This window comes from Vidua chalybeata, chromosome 8 (genome assembly GCF_026979565.1).
Source record: "Vidua chalybeata isolate OUT-0048 chromosome 8, bVidCha1 merged haplotype, whole genome shotgun sequence".
Classification (NCBI taxonomy): Eukaryota; Metazoa; Chordata; class Aves; order Passeriformes; family Viduidae; genus Vidua; species Vidua chalybeata.
In genome coordinates this window covers 34571429-34594318 of record NC_071537.1, presented here as the reverse complement: position 1 = coordinate 34594318, position 22890 = coordinate 34571429, and the positions used below count along the sequence as shown (strand labels likewise).

Below are 22890 nucleotides of genomic sequence, written 5' to 3'. Positions count from 1 at the left end.
GGTGCTCACTTGATAATGTTTTGAGAGACCTGGGAGAAGGTTAAGAAGCCAGCTTTTACATCATTAGCTATAAAAAGGCTTATATATCAATTCCCCATCATAAATGCATAATATTTTAGTAATCTTTTAAAATCAGAATTGTGACAAGCATTTTTTTAAATAAAATATCAACAATCAAGCAGCATGATGAACTGTTTAAAATTACAGACCAATTTTTGTTGCTGGTGTGTAGGAAGAGTAGAAATGAAAATCTCATCTCTGTGTTACACAGACGTGGTAGGTTTTGGCCAAGTCAAGGTTTTAGTCAAGTTTTAAGCAATAAATTCTATATAGTAACAGGGTTTCTCTGTGTAGTGGTTCAAGTGCATTGGAGTTGTTCCACCTATGTTTCTTTCTCAGTTTTATTTACAGCTTAATTTCAAGCGCCTCTTTTAATTGCTTTTCCTCCAACAGTTCATTCCTGTGCATTCAATAACAAATGTAGAAGTTCTATGTTTTTGAGGATCTGTAGTTACAGGTCATCCTGAAGGATTTCTGCACTGTTTCACTGTGCTTATTAAACTGAACACTCCATAGAAGTCAGGAATATTTTACTACTTAAATAATACATTTTCTAAGTTTGCCTTTGGAGTTGCAAAACTTTTATGTTGTTACCAGCTGATGGGTTTCCCTGTGACTGAAACCTTCGGGTTCTGACGGAAACTTAACGAAAGAGTGATAAATAGTAATTTGAAAAGGCTGAAATGTAAAGCAGCTGCCAAGAGTGATACAATGCCACTCCAGAGGCTCTTGGATGAATCAGCAAAAGCCACATATGCATCTATAGGGGCCGTTGCATGAGCGAGGAGAAGGCATTCGGTGCCCATAGGTGCTGTGGGAGCAGCGGATTCCCTGTCCAATGAGGTGGAATGCTCCGCGGGCACATGGTTTACGCTGCTCAAAATAACTTGGGACCTGCAAACTGACAAATGCTATTGCTCCGGTGGTGACAGGTTGTCCAGCTCCTTACAGCCATCCTCACAATAACGAAGGTTAACTTCCCTCACTCTATGGACTCCTAGCTGTTTCTGTTCCTGAGGACTCGAAGAATCCCCTCGCTTCCTTAACTTTAACCTCACGCTTCTGGATAACTCTCAGCGCTACTCACTGCCAGGTTGGGCAGCAACATCTGGAGGAATTAAAAAAGGTAATCCCTCAATTTCAGATTGGTCTACATTTTGATTTTGCAGAGTGTAGCAGAAGGGTTTGATAAGCGTGTATATTTGAATGCTAATTATAGCTGGTAAGGCATAGACAGGGAACAAATACGTTTTTAAACCGACTTAGATTATGCTGAGGTATGTGCATTGCAGTGAAAGAGAAACAGTGTTCTGCGGCATTATAAAGGACCTGAATAGCATTGGTGGGGTTCTCAAAATCCCTCGGAGCCAGTCTGACTCCTCTAAAGAGTCAACAAGATTCTAATGACCTGAAAAGTTCCTTGCTGGGACTCTTTCCTCTTCCTGCTCATCTTCCCTTCATGACATAATGGAGGAGTGAAATATATACATTCTTGTATTCAGCCTTAAACCAAGATGCTATCATTTGGAAATCCTTCTTAAGCAAAATCAAACCTAATTTAATGTGAACCCCCCATAGTTAAATGCTTTCTATTTATTTAATTATTTATTCTGTCATGTAAAATGACCCCCGTGGCTATATTTAGTGCAGGGAGATCTGCTCTCTGGATTAATGTACACAACAGCTGCAGAAACAGTCCTGCTGGAAGGGCATAGCTCTCACCCTTGAGCTCACTATCTCCTTTGCTCTCTTTCTCTCTCTCAGAAAAGTATTTGACTGTCAGTAGCAAATGTTTGGCCCAATATATTGCAACATTAAGCAGTAATCAGAAGCCCATGTTAAGTTACCAAATAATACATCAACAATTGACAAGAGAACAGAGTAGCTCCTGAGCATACGTTAATAGAACATTATACAAATCATGCTAAAGACACTGATTACTTTATCAGCAGTTCGGTTTCGCTCATGAGGTTTCCATTTGTGAAGATGCTCTAGAGTTTAAGAGTGAAAACAAAATGAGCAAGCGTTAATGGAACAATTTCATAAACTTCAACTCTGTTCTTCTCCCTCTCCTACACCTCCTGAAGGTTCCTAAGGTCAGGATATTTCTTTGTTTTTGTCTGTCTTTAATTTTTTTTTCTTTTACTTTCAGAAATAGCTAACAAAATTTAACAGCAATAGAGTGGTAGTTCCTGTAGCTGAGCAGAATAATATTTACATATCAAAAAATATTTATAGTCAATTCAGGAGATAGGTCTTGTACATGGCAGAGTAACAAGCACAAAGGGGAACTGTGTGATCTGTGCTGATTTTTATTTCTGTGCATTCTTTAGAGATTTTACAGCAGGTCTTGCTGTGGTTCTGAAGGAATCTTTTTTATCCACAGCTGATAACAATTAGTAGTCTAGGCATATTTACACATAAACACAACATTAAGATAATTTGTCAAAAATGTACACAATACCATAAAGGTAATTGGGCAATGCAACCTCAATTGTAATCTAAACCACAGGGTGAGGGGGGAAAGAAAAAAAAAATCAGTTTACTTTTCTGTTTAAAACTTAAGTGGATTAATGCTTCTTTTCGTAAACAGGAATATTGTACAGGAATGGGCAAATTATTTCTGTAGAATATAAATCTCATTTAAACACTGCAGTCTGAAATATGATTAAAATATGAGGGCTTTTATGTTACAATGTTCTTAGGGAAGACTGTTGAAAAAACATAAAAAAGACAGAGCAGTGGACAAAAAGAAATACAGTGAGACCATGAAAAAAGAAAGGCACAACTGAAAAATCTGAGGAGAAAAACGCAATCCAGACTTCTTTTGTGTCTAATTTAACACTTAAGTTCCCTTTTCCACCGGGAACCTGTATTTGTAGGAAAACTGAATCTCATTTTAAAACCAACCAGCCCACGGATTTGAAATTTCCAGACAAAGAGATGTGCAAATGCCACGTGGTTTGCACAGCCCTGCTTTTTCAGTTTGCACTTGCTGGGTCTGGCTGCACAAGCTGGCAGTGCTGCAGTCACCAACACTCGTGTGTGAGTCCCTGACACTGCTGCCACTCACACACAGGGGGAGAACAGAGACTTCTGCTCAGCACTTTGAGTTGTGCAAATTCTCATTAGAGTGCCAGTGCAGTGCTGTAATTTGTCAGCCTAGGCTGAGCCTGTGCAGCACCTTTGAACACTGAGAGCTAAGCTGTAGTTTCAGGCCCAAGCTGAAATCCTCAGCCACGTGCATGTGTGGATTTCTGCACTGCTCCCACACACTGCCAGCAGCACTCACAGAAATGGCTGAGTTTAGATCATCTGGCTCACAATCCATGAAAATGGATTTGCAGTCTAGCAGAGTGGTGTGTGTGTGTGTGTGTGTGTGTGTGTGTTTGAACCAGGATAAATCCATATTCTCGCCTGTTAGGTGTATTTTCATTGAGGATTTCCATATGTACATTCAGCATCCAATTGTTGGATCTCTGCTGCAACTGTTTTGGCCTTTCATATAAACTTTTTCTCATATGGGCAATCCTTGAAGGAAAGAGGACTATATACATTACTTGAATCAATAAAAACCTGTCCTACATTGTGAGCACTTGAAGTTCCCTCAGAACTTGTCCCGATATCTGAGGCCTGGCTGCACAGGTCTTTGGGAGAGGAGGATGGAGAACCATCCCAGGCAGGCCTCAAAGACAGCCATCACCTGTCTTCCTTTCTGAACTTTTAATTTAAAAATCAGCTGAAAATGTATTTGTTTCAATGAGATGTTGTTTCTTCAAGATATTGTTTGCCTTGCAGTTCAAGGAGATTCACTGAGGGGGAAAAAGGAACTTGAGACATGGGATAAAGGGTCTCAGTTCTCATTTTGAGAACTACTAAAGGACAATATTAATTATGAAATAATTAATATTTTTTGTGATCAGAGTGAAAAATCAAAGGTCTTTTCATTATATGAGAGTACAAAGGAAATGTTGGAAAAGTTAGAGAGCTCTTAATGTGCTTTTCCCTTGAAGCAGAGTTGAGTATTTCCTCCTTCTTAGGATGTCTAATACTGTAACAGTGAGGTCATGGGCCAGGGCATGACTCCAAGTGCACACAGGGCTCCTGCAGTGTCTGCTGCAGAATAGCTTGGAGAGAGGATTTATCCCATCCCATTTCTGAGGGATTTTGTTTCCATGAGAAGTTCTTACACTCATGAGCCTGGAGAGTCCCCATTTTCCATATTTAATTGCATTACTTGGAACTGGGAATTTAGTTATCTGGCTCACTACAGGGAATGGAAATCACAGCCATCAAAGTGGCTAAAACAGAAAAGCAAACCACCCTCTTGCACACGGTTTTCTAAACACTGTTTTAAAAATACCTCACATGCATGTCCCCAAACACACAACCTTAGTCCTCTACTCCAGCCTAACCTTTCCTGTGCCTGGAGTCCCAGCCTGTCTTGCAGCAGCCACAGCTTGTCAACAGTCAGGACCAGAAACGGTGACAATGGCAACTGCTAAGTGAGAATTCCTGCAAGCACTGGAGAATGTGACTGTGATCCTCCAATGTCTGCAAGGCAGAGGCTTGTGTCAGCTCTTACCTTGTTTTCCACAGCTGCAATCATACAGTTGGAACACCCCCATAAATGTTAAGCTTTCTACGGGTAAATGCAATTTATGTGCAATTAAATTAATCATGAAGTGGATATGGCCTCTAATATTTGCTAAATTTTCCCGTCTCCACACTGAGGTGCTGGGCATGCAGAAGTGCTGCTGTGCAAAGGCCACAAAGGTGCCTCTCTGCAGAGCAGAAGCAGCAGTTTGTTTGCTGCTCTGATGCTGGGGTTTCACACAAAAGCACTCCCAACAGAAGCAATGGGAGGATGAAAAGCTAAGACAGGAACAACATGTGCCTTTTAACCTTTGAAAGCCAAAGATGTTCCAATTCTTTTTGCATTAAATCTGCTAATTGCATATAATCTGTTTATTCTGACACAGTGAAGGAGAGTTTGAAAAATTATCTTTAGGGCACCAAGCATTAGAAGCTGTTCTCACCAACTAAAATGGAGATATATCAGATTTATCTGGGATTCCCTTAAGCTTGCTGAGATGTCACTAGTGCTATTTCTGTAGAAAAAGCTCAGATTCTTTCAGTGGTGACTCAGGAATGAGTCTAAGAAAACTCAAACAAGAAGCAATGAAAGTGTTTGATGTCACATTATGCAAGACCCCCGCGGTACACATTTCCTCCCTTCCATGTAACAATTTTCAGATCAAGCCACTGCTAAAACAAACTGTGGACACTTATTCTACCTTTGTGAATACTTAAATCCTAAAGATCACTTGGCTAGTAAGAGAACATTGCCATAACCATAGGCTCCTGGAAACTCAAAGCTGCTTCAATTACTTGCCTAATGGAAATTGAATTAGCAGAGCGAAGAAATTCATGGAGTCAGTTTTGTTCATGGCATCCTCTGGTGCCTTTCAAGATAGCAGGAGCCCAAGGTCACTGCAGTTGGTGTCCCAGGAAAGCCAAAGATGCCCAAGCACTGTGGTTTGGTGCTGGAGCTAATGAGCCAGTCAGGAGCAGAGAACTGCAGCCTGCTGGTGGCAGTCACCCCATTTCCCCCTAAATAACACCAGTTTAGAGACATTACTTGTAACCAGCAATGCAATTCCTGCCCTTGATACAGGCTCATTACGACACTTTTCCAGTCAGCAAAATCATTGGTGCTTTCACTGTCACCACAGATTGCTACCTACTGTGTTTTTGCTAGTTTGTCCTTCTTCCTGCCTGCTCAACACAGTTATCTGCACTTATCTGCTCAGCAGAGACATCTGCAATTACATTACAATTAGCACAGTTCTTTGGGAAAAAAAAAAAAAAACAAAAAACAAAAAACACAACAAACTGGACATCTCTCAAGGCATAAGCAAGGCAGAATGAATAACTGTAATGGGATTGCCTGGTAGCCTCACAGCAACACTCGCTGAAACGTAACATTATCCATTAAAGTAAAAATATCAAATAATTCCAAATATTTTAAAACTTCAGTAGACAAGCACTGCCTCAAAATGCTACATTTGACTATAACCCAACTACTTCATTACTAAAAATAGAATAAAAAGTCATCTTCTACACAAGCTGAAAATAGAGAAGAGTTAGATATAAAATTCTGACCCCTGAGTGAGCTCTAAAGAAAAGTGATGGCCCTCTAAGTATTAAGAATTTGGCGTCAGATTCGTTCTCATTAATATCTTGCTTTCCAGCTCTAGAAGGAGAACTCTGCTCCCTTCTACCTCTCCTGCACCAATGGCAGAAGGAAGGAAGTTGTTCCAGCTCCTTTGCTGGGGAACTGTTTGTTTACCTCGCTTTGCTATCAGACAGTGGCTTCCTCCCTAGGGGTTTTCAAGCTAGAAGTATGAAGTTATTTTGCCTAAACACATCTAAACACATCTTTGAGAGTAGCTCCTCATGTTGCAATAATACTCCTTAAGCAAATTAGCAGAAATTATTTCTTTCACGTTTCAATGCTTTCAATTCATCAAAAGATGAATTGAAGACATGCAAGAACAAAGTGTCAAATATACCCAGAATGAAGTCTCAAATAACCATACTGAACACACAGTTGCTTTACTATGGTTTCCTGCAGAAAAGCTGCACTGTGATTAACAAGCTCTGTTGAAACAGATAATAGCACTATGAAATAGCACTTATGTCTGTGCAACACGGGCAAATGAAACCCTGAATACTCTCAGTCAGATAATTTTCATATACACTTCAGACAAAACCATTATAGGAGTTCTTCGAGTTCATTTGACTTCAGGATTTGATCACACAGCATTCCTTCCCTACTTAGAGCATCCAGTGTCCTCTAAAGATCTGCATCACCTTTTTTCAGCTCAGTGTCAGACACTGAGACACTGAGATAAGATATGCCATTCTGAAATGCTGCAGAAAGAGTGGCCAAGAAATGCAGCAAGCTACATTTTGCCACCTTGTAAAATACACACTTCTCCAGCCAGGTAAAACACAGCCTTCCACTGTGTCCTGTAAACACAAAGAACTGGAAGTTCTAACTCAGCCATAGCCACACGTGGCGAGGTTCGAGGCTCTAGGCTGCAGTTCATTCATGGGACAGGTCTGTCCTCCAGGCTGTGAACTCCCTCTGTTAGAATGTATTTAAACTCTTGAGAGCTGAAACTGTAGCTTTAGCTGTGACCTTTACAGCACATAGTCTGCGATCAGCACACAAACAAGCTAAGAGAGCCCCTGAAACACGTTCGGCTGCACTAAGGGGGCACAGCTGCCCAAGAAGTTAAAGCTGAGCAAGCAAAAGCAGTTTCCAGTGAGCAGGAACTTTAAGCCTCATGGAGAACTCTTTGTACTCTTAAGAGGTTAAATTATAAACTCTGTCCAGTCATGAAACAGCGCACGATGTTATCTCACGTGGGCTTCCCAAATCAATGTTCTCTATGTGCAACAGCTTCACTGAAACACTGCACCAGATAATTTAATGCCAAGTGGTGAATTGGTATCACAGACCCTGGCTCAGCTGCAGGGACTCCACAGAGTGCTTAAAAGCCTACAATTTATATGGTATTTTATTTCTCGTTCATTGTACAGGTACAAACTTAGCAATATTTTGATTGGGTGCCTCTGTAGTCTTAGGGATTTTCCTTGTTTAATATTATGAAAATAAAGCAAAATCAATAAATACAAAATGCCCAATATTTACGTAAGGAAGAGGATTTCAGTATAAAGAAACCTACCTCGAGCAGAGGGATTAAGGTCTCAAATGTACATCAGATTATGATGGCTGCATGTTCATTCATTGAAGAAGAATATAAACAGTTTAAATTGAAACCTTCCTTTTTGTAAATAAAGAATAAGGGCTGGCACTCATATTCCAGGAAGAAATACTGCAGCAGTGTGAGACATTACCACTTCATTTGTTCTTAAGCATCCCTTTTCCAGGGACAGCTGTCCCACTAGAAAAGCCCAAAGCCTTTCACAGCAGAAATACTTTTTTAACTTTTCCTTCCCTGATAACTTCAGCTGTTACACAAGGCTGTGAATGGAGATGGCCAGTGCTGGGGAATGGATGTTCTCTTGATGTCACGACAGGAACAGAACCTTCTGCAGGGTGACAAACCAGACAGCTTGGGGTAGGAATACCTGAAACCACTGCAGCAAGATTTGCCACACCATAAATGAACACTGCATAGTCTGAGAGACAGATCCAGTGAACAGGCATGCACTTGTTTCAGTATTTGTGAGGAATCAGCTCTCTGAATGGGGTAAAGAGCAGTCATTTGTCTTCATATTTAGGGCACCAGGAGATGAGGGTATTATCAGGGTGTCTGAATTCCTCTGCACTCATCATGGCCCCCATGTAAATAAAAGGGAGAACCACACAGGTACACTTGCTTAAGTATCAAAAGGGATGCTTTAGCTTTGCTTATCAGGCATGCAGGTGAAGTATGGGCTTCCTGATGCTCTCATCTCATGTGGTACATTTTTTCAGAATCAGGATGACCTAAGAACATGATTCTGAAAGCCCTGTAGTACAAATTACGTTTGCATTAAACAATGACATGGTTCTCTACTTACTTTCAATAAATAATGGCATAGTTCTCTACTTACTTTAAGTAGCTTATTAGAATTAATGCTGGATTTAAGAAGCTGTGGAACATTTAGCCCCATTATAGCTTCTTACAATGCATGAAAAATTGTCATTATAGAATATTTTAGTTCTTTTTCCTTCCTCCTCACATCCTTCTTATGATTTTGAGGGTTCATTTACTTACTACTTCAGTGCTTTTCAAGCTAAATTTACTTCACTTTAAAGTACTGTTACTCTCAACAACTTTCAGTCCCTGAAATATCCATCACTTAATCTAATCTGATGAGATTGTTTCTTAGCTAAGAAACACACGTCAGCAATGATGATTTGACATTGAAGCTCAGTAGCTCTGTAGTTGAAGTTTTGCCTTGAACAGAGTAGGAAATACCACACTCTCAGTTACTTTTTGTGAGGCTACTGACAGTAGAAAGTGATGAAAGATGAACTTTACTGGGTAAAGGCAGCAGTGTCTGGCAGGATGTGCAGAAGCAGGCATTTAACACAAGGCCATCCTTATGCTGCAAGTATTGCAAGTACACAGATACAGTTTGAAAATGTTGTGTTCTGCTTTTCAGAAGCCTGTCGTTGTGTTCAATCAAAAAATTGCTATTGATAAGGCGTGGTCCTGTTTGTCCTTTCTGTTGGCAGCATGCAAGACGACAGTTTAGAAACCTCAACTTCAATATCTCAGCTTCTGAGAGAGAGTTATTTAGCAGAAACTAAGCGCCAAGGGAAGAGTGAAAGAAGCAGATCAGAGCCAGTTTCTCATAATTTCCACTATGGCAATGCTTCTGGTGATTCAGATGAGGTAGCTGCCCAGGATGACCTCCCAGATCTGTCTGCCTTTTTGAGCCAAGAAGAGCTTGATGAAAGTGTAAACCTGGCAAGACAAGCTATTGATCAGAATCCACTGGAAACTAAACAGGATGAGCTTCAGGCACATTCACAGTGCCCCCCAGATCAGCTGAACAACACGGGAAAACACAAACAAATGGCCCAGTCTACAGCTCTGAAAACGTCAGACAATGGCCTGCACTCCAGCTTTTGTCAGGAACATGTCAGAAATACAAAGGGGTCCAAAGGGAGCTCTCAAGATCTAAAGAAACACCACCTGCCTTCTGAATCAGAATCCAAAAAGGAATTCCTAAACAAGGCAGCAGATTTCATTGAGGAGCTCTCCTCACTTTTCAAAGCTCACAATTCTGAAAGAATACGACCCCGAACGTGCAAAAACTACAAGAGCAAAATTGATTCTAAGAACAAGTCTGCTCAAAAAGGTAGCTCTAGCCTGTCTCTCACGTCAGAAAACAGAGAAAGGCTTTCCATTCCAACACCTCAAGACTTGGAAAACAAAGCAGAGAAAACTTTTGAACAAACAGACGATCAACAGGCAGCAAACCTGGAATCTCTCAGTCAATTAACAAGTGCAGAGCTGAAAACAGAGTCAGAATCTGCATCTGTATATTCTGATGAGCCCATTGGACAGCCACCACGCTTTACACAAAAACTGAAGAGCAGGGAAGTTCCTGAAGGATCCAAAGTGCAATTGGACTGCATTGTGGTAGGAATCCCAGCACCTGAAGTCAGGTAAACATATTCTGCACTTGTCATTTTGTATTTCTGTAATGGTAGGCGTGTGCAGGTGGGAAATACCTTGTTTGGGAAGAATATTATTTCTACTATGCTTCAGCCTAAACTCACTGCTCTAATTAACAGTTTTCAGGCATTCCTTTGGTGGAGCTTATGCCATTACAAATGTTGGAGTGTGTTCAGCCCATAAACTCATATAGGAGTCTGACTAAAAGAAAAAACAGTGCCAGAAATTCAGGGGTTTTTTTTAAACAGAAAACAAACGGGAAATATCATCCCCTAGATACTAGCAACACTCTCTGAACACTTCTCTTGCTTATAAAGCAAGACTCTGAATGCTTCTTTTGCTTATTTCTCCAGGCACTTGCCTTGATAAATCCTTTGGATAATAAAAATGTTAGTAGAAGTGAGAAATTATTTTTCCCCCTTTTATTAGTCATAGCTTATAACGCAAAGACAAGAAGTGAAATCATCTTCTCTTATGTATCTGAACATGTACACAAACTCAATCTGGCTTTCTTCATATTCAGAACAGAATTGCTTGTTCTCAGACTGTACTCCAACACACAAGGTTCAATTCAGGTGTTTTTCCAGAAGGCCACAACACTGTCCTTATAGCAGCAGTCATGTTTGTGCTGTTGACATACATAAAAGTGACAAGGTGCTCATGTCATCCAAGTTTAGGTGTTTAACAACCACCAGAATTAGAAGCTGACACTCTAAAGTCACTGAAGGCTTGCAAGGGCAGATTGGAGAACCCAGGAATGATGGCTCATCCTACAGATATCCAGGGATGACCAGAATGCCTGTACACCCAATTCAGGAACCACTTGATTCCACGGAAATGGATGATGGATAGCTTTGTAACTTGGGTCCATTTGTGCCCCAACAAAACTGAAGCTTTTTAGTTGAAATTTCTATTTCAACATTTGATTTTGGTAATTTTGATTAATTAAATAAGCTACTTATGTGAATGCCATTCAATACAAGAGCTACTACACTTCTGTAGAATAAACATCCACCAGATATAGGAAATGAGGGACAGGGAGAAAGAAGACTCCCTAGGGAAAGTTAGTCCCAAGCAGTTACAGCTCAAGAAAAAGATGAGGCTCAGCTTTCATTTTTACAATTTTAACTAAAAAAATAAAAGCGAAGTCACAAGGGGGAGAACTCTGAACTCTCTGTCCCTTGTGTTTGTGTGTGTATGTACATGCTATATTAAGGAGAAAGCTGGGAATGTTAGCTCCTTGAAGAGTTTCCTGATCATAATTATTTATTAACAAAACTTTGTCATGTTCATCCAAGATTCTTTCAACTCCACAACTGTGCAGAAGTAACACTAAGAGAGGTGCAAAAATTGTCACTTGACTGAGTGATAAATATTCACATGCTTCCATGTATCGTGGCCTTATTAGTCACTGCTGCAGCACAAGGAAAACAGAAAGCAGAATGTACTTTGGGGTTTGTGTACCATTAATCATGGGGACCAGAAGGATGCAGCATTTTCTCCCTAAAAATAGTGCTTATCTTTGATCTGCTGTGCAGAGCTTCCAAAAGAGTGAAGGAGGCATCTTGTTGGCCATAGCTGTGGGACTGTGAAACTGTGCTCGGAATTGCCAAATGTCTTGCTTGGAGGGTAAGAGTTTTCCAAGGTTTATGGTGAGTTAGTTCAGTGTCTGTGGAGCTGGGCAAGGACAGAAGGATTGTAATAGATAGGTAAAAGGAATTAAAAAATCAGCAATCCCAGGAAAGGACCAACTGCCAAGGTATCAACTGATGAAAGAAAATTTAATGACCTTTGACTTGAAATGGACTTCTTAACCACAGAAAGGGATCCCAAGTGACTTACAATGCATATATTAGATACAATTACAAAGTGGAAGTCATACTGTGGGAACCCAGAGCATTGTGAAACAAGAACAGGATTCAGCAAGCTCTGTAATGCAGTTAATCAGTCAACACTAGGAGCAGTCTGATGGTTAAATTGATGTAATGGGGATTACAAGAGAGAAATTAGAGACAGGAGATTTAGAAAGGAGCCGATCACAGGGACAGAAAGGACTGGAAAATATGAAGGGCAGATACCATGTTTGAAAGCAAGACAGTACCAAACCAAATTAATGTAAAAGATGGTGTAAATGACGTTCGTGATGGATCAGGGCCAAAATACCATTTTGATTATTTATCAAATTACCAAACCATGGCAACGATAAAGCATTACAGGAGTGGTACGTAACCATCCAGCACCAGGGCTCACTGAGGGAAAGAAAACTGGATGGTGGAGCAAGAGAAGAAATGGGGAACTGATCTGAAACACCTGGACATGGAAAGCTAAAACTGAGAAAGACCTGCCCAATTGTTTTTAAAGGTAACTCAGCCTTAATGTAACAAGCCCACAATTCAGAGGAAGCTCGTTTGGCCAGCCTATCTAGAAATTTGTGTGAGAAGTGACTCATTTTTCAGTGTCAGCAGCTGAAGACTGATACCACAGGATGTGTGCCTCCACTGGCTCACACCTTAGCTGACAATTAAAGAGCACTACTACAATTCCTGCTGATTGCTTTGCTCTGACTGCACTGTGGGTTAGAAACAAACCTTTGAGAGAAATGTGTGGTGTATTTCCAAAGTGTTTGATGACCTCCTTCTCATGCTTCCTTCTAGAGCTCTGCTTCTCTATGAGTAATGGTAGGTGTGACATTTACTCCCCTCTGTGAGGAGAGCACTCCTTTTTCCCTCAAGTTCAGAGGTGTCTACATTTTTCCAAACTGTTTGGCACATCACTCTTAGGTTAATTTTACTGATGAATCACATTGCATGGTTTGGCATACACAGCTATGCTGGAAGTGTCATGAGGATTTAATGTTCTAAAAACAGGCTGTATGTCATAAGGTTTCCATGAAAACATTCTTTAACATAGGCATACAAAGCCTAAAAGCTGCATTTTATGCTGCTTTGTTTGAGCAGACCAGACCTCCAACTAATCACAGATTTTTAGAAACTCAAACTCCGCAAGATTAAGATTTTTCTTCCCGGCTGCCAAATGAAAGCATTTCTCTGTTTCAGTGCTCAGTCTACAGCCAAACTTCTCTTACATTCAACTCCAGTCAAGTCAATGGATTAAGATCTAGGATGAATTTGGCACAGGGGATGACATTGCCTGTGCTAAATGTGAATCTCCCTTGCATGAGGAAGCTCTCACTGCAATCCATGGCAGGAATGAAATGTCAGTGGCAGAGTATTGCTACTTCAGCCATGCCACGTATCTCAATGTCAGAACTCCCCTGGAGCTGACATTTCATTGCTACCACGTACAATGTTTTCATGGTAAGTATAAAATCAAATCTGAACAAAGAAGGAGTAGATACACCATACCAACGTTTTCCATGAAGATTAACTTCACAGGAGACCATTGGTTTTGATTTATAAGCATTACAACAACATTCACACAACATGCTCCTTTTTCCAACTTAATCTTAAAATACTTGAACATTCTGCTGAAAAGAGTGACTACAGAACAAAATGCATAGAGAACTAAACACAGGTTTGAAACAGGAGTTTATTCCTGAAGTTTTAAATTACTGATGCTGCAAATTTGGGACTAACCAAAGGAAAAAATAAATGCAAAAAAACCCAATTAACTCAATCCTGCTTCACAGTTTGAGTCTACTTAAGGAATACAATACTTCTATACTAATAAGAGAAATGTAAAGATTACATGGTGTTTTAAAAGTTGTTTATAGGAAAACTAAATTGTGCCTCACAAAAGTATGATACAGACTTAACTCTGCACAAACACAACAGATTAATTGGAAAAGCTGATCAGTAACACAGTGAGTTCTACCTTAATGGCAATTATATCACAGCATTTTGCGTAACGTGCTTTGCCTGATGTGCCACTCCAGTAAGGAAGCACATTTAAATGGACACAAAAATATAATAACACTGTACTATGCAAGGTATTTTAATGCTCTGAAAAGATGCTGCTGGAAATGAAATCAAATTCTAGAGCATGGCTATTCTCTTGAATGCTTCTTCATATCTGCTAAGGCTCACATGCTCAAACAAGGCTACAATATAAGGAAGAGGCATGGGGTAGGTATATAAAAAGACATGAGTAAGTGCCATGACTCATGTCCCAAAGTACACAGTTGCCTACATGAATTACACACCTAAAAGGCAACTTGTACATTCATATACCAAATTTGTGCCTGTAGTCATACAACTGCATGAACCTTCTCTCCTGATAATGTGACCATTTTCAGTGATCACTAACTGCAGTTCTTGAGAACAGCAGTAGAATAAACCATAATGTAAATAGAATTTTTAAAAATTCTCCCTTCATTATCACAGGAATCCTCTATAATTCCCAAGTCTGGACCTTGAAAAGGCACTAATAATTGTCAAAGGATATTTTCAATCAACCCTGTAATGTACATTACCATACTTCTCCCTAAATGCTAAACATTTCCTCTATTTGCTCCTTGTCTATCTATCCCAGGCACTGGAGGTTTGTGTTCTGGATGCCAGCTACGAGCTATGGTGTCTGTATCTACATATGTGTGAGGACAGCACTGAACAGAAAAGAAAATGTGATATTCACTTCTGGGGAGCCAGACCAAAAAAACTCCTTTGTATCCAAGTATTAGTAGTAAAAATTCCAGATTTGGGCAATTCCATTATAGGCATAGTTTAAAATAGATGTAGCTGTTTCTACCGTTTGAAGAGTTTTGTTTTAGAGGATCTGACAGATCTATGACAGAATATGACCACTAAAAGTCAAACTGAAGATGGTAGACAGATAATTATTTTTAAAGGAAATATATTTTAAATGGAAACACAAGCCAATAGTTTCAAAATAAAGATAACATAAAGATTAGCATTTTCAAAATAAATGCTAGCAAGGAACCATACAGTCTAATCTATTGGAAAATAATGATAGTGGTACTGTGATCATGAAATCCTTAAAGGGTGAGGTACGTTATAAATTACGATTTTAAGACCAGTGATTTCACATTTTTAGAATTATTTTTAAGTGCTGCTTCACACCTTGGGAAAGGAGTTTCTTTAACTTCTGGTTAGACACTCCAGAGCAATAAGTGAATATACACACATGTATATGTTCACTCTGTTCTTACACCCTCCCCTCAGTGTGTGCTTTGGGCCACTGTCAGGAGAGTGTGCTGGGTTAGGTGGATCTGTGACCTGAGCCACAACACCCAGCGGCTCCTTCCTCATCCTTCCACATGTGCCAGCTCACCTGGCATCCTTGGATTTGTGCTGCTGTTACTGCTCCCTTTTGTGAGAGCACAGCTGGCTCTCCAACTTCTCTTCTGCTCAGCTACAGAATCAGCAGTTAAATGCTAGATCTGTATTCCTCCATACCTCAGAGACCCCTTGAGGCTCCTTCCTCAATTCTGTATTATACTTGTGTTCTTCTGTTCTAGTCTGGGTTTCTGCTCATATGGACTGCTTAGAGATTTTTTTTTTCTTTTTAATATATTAATCTGGGGCTTTCTTCATGCTTAATTTGTAGCACAAAATGCGTGATCAAAAAAAAATTATTTATTCATGTTTTTCTAAAATATCTGAGATAGAAATGTATTGAAGTACCTTATAGTGTAAGACAGAAGATATTAATTATTACAACTTCTTACTTCAAAACCTATCCTTATCCTTTCCACAACAATCTTATTTTCTGTAGTACCAGTCAAATGTTGACAGGTTCTTTCACCAAGTTACCATAAAAGACAGATTAAATGATTACTAATTTTTTAAAAGTCAATTGAATAAAAATTATTGCCAGTATGACAGCTCTCACCCTCACATGCAGAAGATGCAGTAGCTAATCACATGTAATTAAGAAAGTCACAGTAAGAAAATACAAATGCTTTAGTGGCATTTTATGTCTATCTATCCATCTATCAATCTTCATAAGAAAAGTTACAGTGAAGATGAATGCAGTTAAGTTTGGCTTTTCAAATTTAGCTAGTTATCTATAATTACAGGTACTTCTGAATATTATCTCAAACATTTAACTCTGGATCTTGATACACAACACTACATTTTCTTTATAAAGCCTAGATTTAATTGGAATCTGTTTCTGCAGACCCACCTGCTTTGTGTGCTTCTGTTCTGCCTTGTGGCCAGCATCCATCAGTCCTGCTCTCCCCTCTGCCAGCTCAGAGTGAGCTGGTGGTTACTGCCAGTGGCACGTCCTGTAGAGCTCTCTGTGAAGGTGCTGCTTTCCTTTTATGCAGATTCCTGCATTTTCCACTGAAACGACCCTTCTGAACACTGAGGGACTTAGGAATGCCAGAGATGAGAGTGTGAAAGCTCTAGAGGGCCTAACAGATTCTTGGATATGTAGCAGTGTCTAAAGAGGAACACAGCAATATCGTGCAGAACAGCATTCCAGGTGCAGCTGTTTCTGTGTGGAAGTACCTATTGTAATAGATCAACTCTCCAACCTTGTGATACACTTCTGCCAACTTTTCTGAAAAGCAGATTGTGTTAAATATATGACAAAACAAAGACAAATTTCAGTCACATTCTGAATTATCATGTACTTAAGAAACACAAGTTTGAGGGATATTTGTTAACTTAGAGTTGGGTGGTTTTTGCTGCACATTAAGCCACTACACAGACCTGACTGAACCTCAAGAGAAATTCAGAGCTGGATTGACAGTGTTCCAAATTCAGAGCTCTTTTACTCTTTATTGACTATTATGAAAATCACCCATATTTTATTCCTATGACTGTTGATTCAACACTCACCTGCAGTACTTTGTCAGAATCTTCAGGCTAAACCTACCAATTTTATCACCAGAAAGACTTCAAACATTATCATCCTAGTCATCAACTTGTTTACATTGAAAAACAATTTCTTTTTGCCCTGCAGGTGGTACTGTGAGGGGAAGGAGCTTGAAAACTCACCCGACATTCAAATTATCCAGACAGGTGACCGACACTCTCTGATCATTGTGGAAGCTTTTGAGGAGGACACAGGGCGTTACTCGTGCTTTGCTTCCAACATCTATGGGACAGACTCCACTTCTGCAGAGATTTACATAGAAGGTAATGTTACAAGTGTTGCAGAAACTGATGGTTGAAACTGGACATAGGATTAAGATATAATTATGTATCTTCTTTGCTAACTGTGATAGTTTTGTCATTAAAAAAAAAAAAAACATAGCAGGAGTCAACACTTTCCATCATTACTAATATCATTATTATTTTCCTGTAAAACACTCTTCAGACAAGGGACCAGCCCTTACATTTTGTGTTACTTCCCAGAGATTTTATATCTCACTGCAAGATCAAAGTCTAAAAATATTCAGATTCTGAAACTACCTTGTATTTTTTTGTCTGTGGAACTCTACAGAAGTGTAAGAAATTTCCCTACATCATTACTACGAATTGAATGTAGGACAGCTTCCTCTTAACTCTTTCTTGGGACCTTGTAATCAAAATAAATATGCCATCAATTTTATATTCTACATGCCCAGTAGATGCTGTAAATCAAACAGAATATATATTTGCAGATTTAGGTGTCTTTTCTTTCTCCTTATGCTTTTTACTGTACCAAGTAGGCCTAAGAGTGGTCTATTTATTATATTTCTTTTTTAGACTTTCTTGGGTGAGATTTGAGATTGAATCCATTATTGTGCTAGCATGACTATAAAGTTAAAATAAACACATAGGATTTTTTTTTGTTTTTCTCTCAGAGAAGCATACTGTGAGCACCATCACTGAGCATAGTGGGGCCATTCATAAATTAAAGCACTGCCCAAAAGATGAATTTCATTCTGCTGTTATTCTTCTTCCACAACTCTAATTTGACAGTGAAAGGACAAATCCTTTTTCAATATCTGCACTGCCCCTGACATCAGTGGGAGATGTCTGTGCTTGGCAGGCATTTACAAGCTCTCGAGGCAGGGGCCAAGGTCTGCTTTTACCCAGCTGAGTGGGTGTTGGATGGGAGCCATGGCTGATGGAGATGCTCACTGGCAGGAACTGCAGAGAAAATGCAAATTCCAACACAGTGAAGGCAGAATCAGAGTGTAAAATGTCTCAGTAACTGACAGCAGTTAGTAAAGAGCGAGTATCTTCTTCACATCGTGGTACAAGGCACTAGCTGGAGAATCACAGCTACAATTCCAGGTCTCTCTTTTTCCTTTAAATCTGATAGTATCAGGTGTCTGAGAGAAGAAAGCTCCTACTTGATTCACAACAAATACGGACTAAATCATAGTGGCATTTGAAAAAGAACCCAAGGAACACCCAGGTACTCATTCACTCTTGGATGTTGTTCTCCTTACTTCAGCTGCACCTCCTCCCAAATCTGCCTCATCCCAACAGCAGCTCTGCATCTTGCACAGTGTGGAACGTGGTTCACTTCTCCTGCCATGGGATCTTTGCTCTGGGCACAGCTTTATAATACATACCCATAGAGTGCTCTACAGGAAATCTGAATAAAGGTTTGTATCATTCAGAGAGAAACTCAAAAGCCCTCTGCTAAATGATTTTTTTTTTCCACAGGCATCTCTTCTTCTGACTCTGAAGGTGAAATCATCAAAGACGAAATGGATCAGTAAGTTTAAAATCAATTACACCTTCCATATTTCTTATCGTTAAAAAACCCACAAGTGCAGACATTTCAGTTTGCAGCTTCCAAGACATTATCATTCTGTTTAGGATTAGTTTGGATTGATGGGTTGGGTTTTGTTTGTGCACTTGTTTGCTTTATAAACAGTATGGAACAAACATTTGTTTGCTTTTGTGTCCTCAACTTTGGATTAAGAATTGAAATTTTAATATTAAATATTAATATAAAAGGAAATATGTTACCATAAAGATTAAAATTCTAAAATTAATTTACTAAAACAAAAGCCATTTGACTAGATCAAGCTTAAATGCTGATTTAAGTGTCTGACGTGGACAAAGAATGCAGTACAGTTTCTCACATGAAAATACACAAGGTTTTTGGCAGAATATAGGTAGAGATTGATTATTCAGATTTAAGGTAAAGAAATTAATAGATGTGCACTAGAGTGAAGTAAAGTGATGGTATAAAATACTACTTAAAGAGAAAATATGTCAGATGTAATCTAAAATCTGGGAAATATTTATTTATTCATTTATTTATTTTTCCTAAATGAAATCCATCCCCTGATGATTTAGAACCTGATCCAATGCTGTTAAAAATCTTTCAGAATCAAAGTCCTTCTATTAACTAGAAAGGGAGTCAGACTAGTTGAAAACAGAAATAATCAGTCTTTTATTTTGAACTCCTTTGTATGCACAGATTCAACATCAAAAGCAAGCAACACTTGATAAAAGAGGCCCTAATCAGATAGATTTATGCACCCTGTTGGTTTTTCCACCACTAAGGGGAATTACAATCATTACAAATGCCAGTTTTTAAAATGCAAAGACAAGACATTTGCAGTGTATTTGACTGAAGACCTCAGGCTGACAGCAAATCCTGTTGTATGCAATTTAAACTTCAAGGTCATAAAGTACTCCAGATGGGATTGGTTTATGGACTTTAATAAATGTTAGGGGTTTTATAAAACTTAAGGTTAAGAAAGTCTCAGACTTGGGATATACTGCTAATCAGTTTGGGATGAATTGTGAAGTTTTCCATTCTAGCTCACGCTTGTCCAAATGTCACAGGCATTTTTTTTTTCACATTCATCTCATTAGGTGTCAATGTAGGGTTGACCATGATTCTGGTCACTTGATGGTATCTCTAAATCACTTACCTCATCAAATTGTGAGGTGATTTTATTCTCAAAATGCTGCTCTAACATCATAGGAGGATGTCCTCAAATGATCACATAATGAAAGACCAGGTTTGAATGCAATAAGAATGTCTTCATTTCTGCTTAGCTTCCAGCTGCCTTCACACCAATCTGAACACCTGTAACTAAAGGAAGTTAATATGAGAACAGGTGCTAAAAAAAGTTCAAAAGAGAAATCAGTGATCACAACAGTTGTACCTTCATTCTGAGTAAAGCATCCTCTATTTTGAAGGCTAGTTTTCCTGGAGAGACCTCAAACTGTTCACTGTCTGCATTATTTCACTTAGCAATAAAATTAAAAAGGGTCAACTCTTGTATTTCCATATATAAACAACCACAAAGTGAACAGGTGTCAATATGTACACTAGCAAAATTGATGATATGTTGGTCAGAAAGCATGTCTCTTTTTTATTTTTCAGCAATTAATTATTGAATCTGTATCCAAGCAAACCATGGTGTTTGCATTACCTTAGAGGCCCAACTCTTGAGAAAATAGAAACTAGCAGTGTCCTCTGTGAAAGCAGCTTTGCTTTCTCGTGCTGCTCTGAGCTGGTAACAGCCACAGTTGGGTTACTCCAGGCCATTTCTTGGTGTGGCTGAACCAAGTGTGAGATCTTAAGAGTGGCCAGGAATGCAGGCTGACGTACCAAATGCAGCTTTACCTGGGAGTACAAGAGGAATTCAGTCCCAGCAGTGAGGCTGGGGTTGACATGTAACTGAGACAGATGTGACTTAGGGACACACACACAGCTCTAGCTTCGAGTTAGAGAACTTGTTCTTGGTTAATATTTCACAGCAAACCAAAGCCAGCCAACAGCTCTGTGAATGCAGCATCTCCTGCTGTCAGAACTGCACCCAAGCATCAAGAAACCTCCAAGGCACCATCAGCTGAGCTTCAGCCCGTGTCTGTACTTGTCCAGACTGTGTCAACACCAGTTAACCAGGTAGGGGGGACACCATGGTGAATTTCAAGGACTAAAAACAAGCTCTTAATAAAGTCTTTCTTCTACAGTTTGTGACTGAAACCCCAAATTTTCTAGCATTTGCTTTGCTGTTGAACTGCAGCTCTGAGCCTGGCGGCCATCCAGCCCACAGAGGAGAGGCCCTGCCTCCCAGGAACCCGGCCAAGGGCAGGGCACCTTCCTCCCGCGGCTGCAGGAGGAGCAGGAGGCTCTGCCAGCCCTGGGAATCCGTGGGTGGTCCGGCAGCTCCGGGGCCGCACGGGATCCGGGTGCATTCCCTTACCCCGCACGGGATCCGGGTGCATTCCTTATCCCGCACGGGATCCGGGTGCATTCCCTTACCCCGCACGGGATCCGGGTGCATTCCCTTATCCCGCACGGGATCTGGGAGCATTCCCTTATCCCGCACGGGATCCGGGTGTATTCCTTATCCCTCACGGGATCCGGGTGCGTTCCCTTACCCCGCACGGGATCCGGGTGCATTCCTTATCCCGCACGGGATCCGGGTGCATTCCCTTATCCCGCACGGGATCCGGGTGCATTCCTTATCCCGCACGGGATCCGGGTGCATTCCCTTACCCCGCACGGGATCCGGGTGCATTCCTTATCCCGCACGGGATCCGGGAGCATTCCCTTATCCTGCACGGGATCCGGGTGCGTTCCCTTAACCCTCACGGGATCCGGGTGCATTCCTTATCCCGCACGGGATCCGGGTGCATTCCCTTACCCCGCACGGGATCCGGGTGCATTCCCTATCCCGCACGGGATCCGGGTGCATTCCTTATCCCGCACGGGATCCGGGAGCATTCCCTTATCCCGCACGGGATCTGGGAGCATTCCCTTATCCCGCACGGGATCCGGGTGCATTCCCTTATCCCGCACGGGATCCGGGTGCATTCCCTTATCCCGCACGGGATCCGGGTGCATTCCTTATCCCGCACGGGATCCGGGTGCATTCCCTTACCCCGCACGGGATCCGGGTGCATTCCTTATCCCGCACGGGATCCGGGAGCATTCCCTTACCCCGCACGGGATCCGGGTGCATTCCCTTACCCCGCACGGGATCCGGGTGCATTCCTTATCCCGCACGGGATCCGGGAGCATTCCCGCAGCTCAGAGGCTGGAAGGGCACCTGGATATGCGAATCACCTTCTCCCCATCACAGACTGGCTCATCCGCTTTACAGCCCAGCATGTTTTCCTCTCCCTTGCTACAGAGCTCACTTGAAATCTTTTCCTTTCAATGAAACTTATTCTAAGCTGAATCGTTTCACTGCTATGTTTATTTTATATGTAGGTAAGCTTGTTTGCCACATAACATTTTACTTTCCACATCAAAGGAAATTAACAGTACCATGTTCTAATTAACATTACCGTGCATCTGTTGTTTTGTTTTTGTTGCAAACTGCCAGCATATTCACAGCTGTGAATTGTTTCCTGATAGGAAAGAGGAGCTTTTACTTACTTAAAACTGAAAAGTTCACAAGTTTCTCACTTCACAGTGCATTTTCAAAGTTTACAGCCCCGAATTAGGTGGTAACCAATAAACAGGTGAACTAATGCACGTTTACTTTTGATTACAATATGAATATAATTAAGCCTCTGCAACACTTTGCCATTTTGAGAGAGGATGCTTAAGGGTAATAGTTATTTCAAAAATCACTACTTTAAAATTTTGTTGGCTTATAAGGCACCATCTATGTGTAAAATGGGCTATTTCCTTTGATACTGAATCATTAATTCTGCTGTTCTGAGGCAACTCCCACTGCACTAAAATAAAAGCTATATTAAATACTCAACCTATATAATAAAGTTTCCCAGGACAAAAACAATTCCATTCTGTTTTCACTGAGTAGGACCAACAG

The 22890-nt window shown here is 40.5% G+C and overlaps 1 protein-coding gene across 1 annotated transcript in view; it reads left to right on the top strand.

Annotated features, from left to right (window-relative positions):
* The first annotated feature begins 9320 nt into the window (after positions 1-9320).
* Positions 9321-22890, top strand: part of MYPN (myopalladin) — a 42861-nt gene continuing 29291 nt past the window's right edge. Inside the window, exons 1-4 of the mRNA XM_053948655.1 lie at positions 9321-10258; positions 17160-17335; positions 18800-18851; positions 20861-21008. Of these exons, the coding sequence (XP_053804630.1) occupies positions 9321-10258; positions 17160-17335; positions 18800-18851; positions 20861-21008 (1314 nt within the window). The remainder of the gene's footprint in view (positions 10259-17159; positions 17336-18799; positions 18852-20860; positions 21009-22890) is intronic.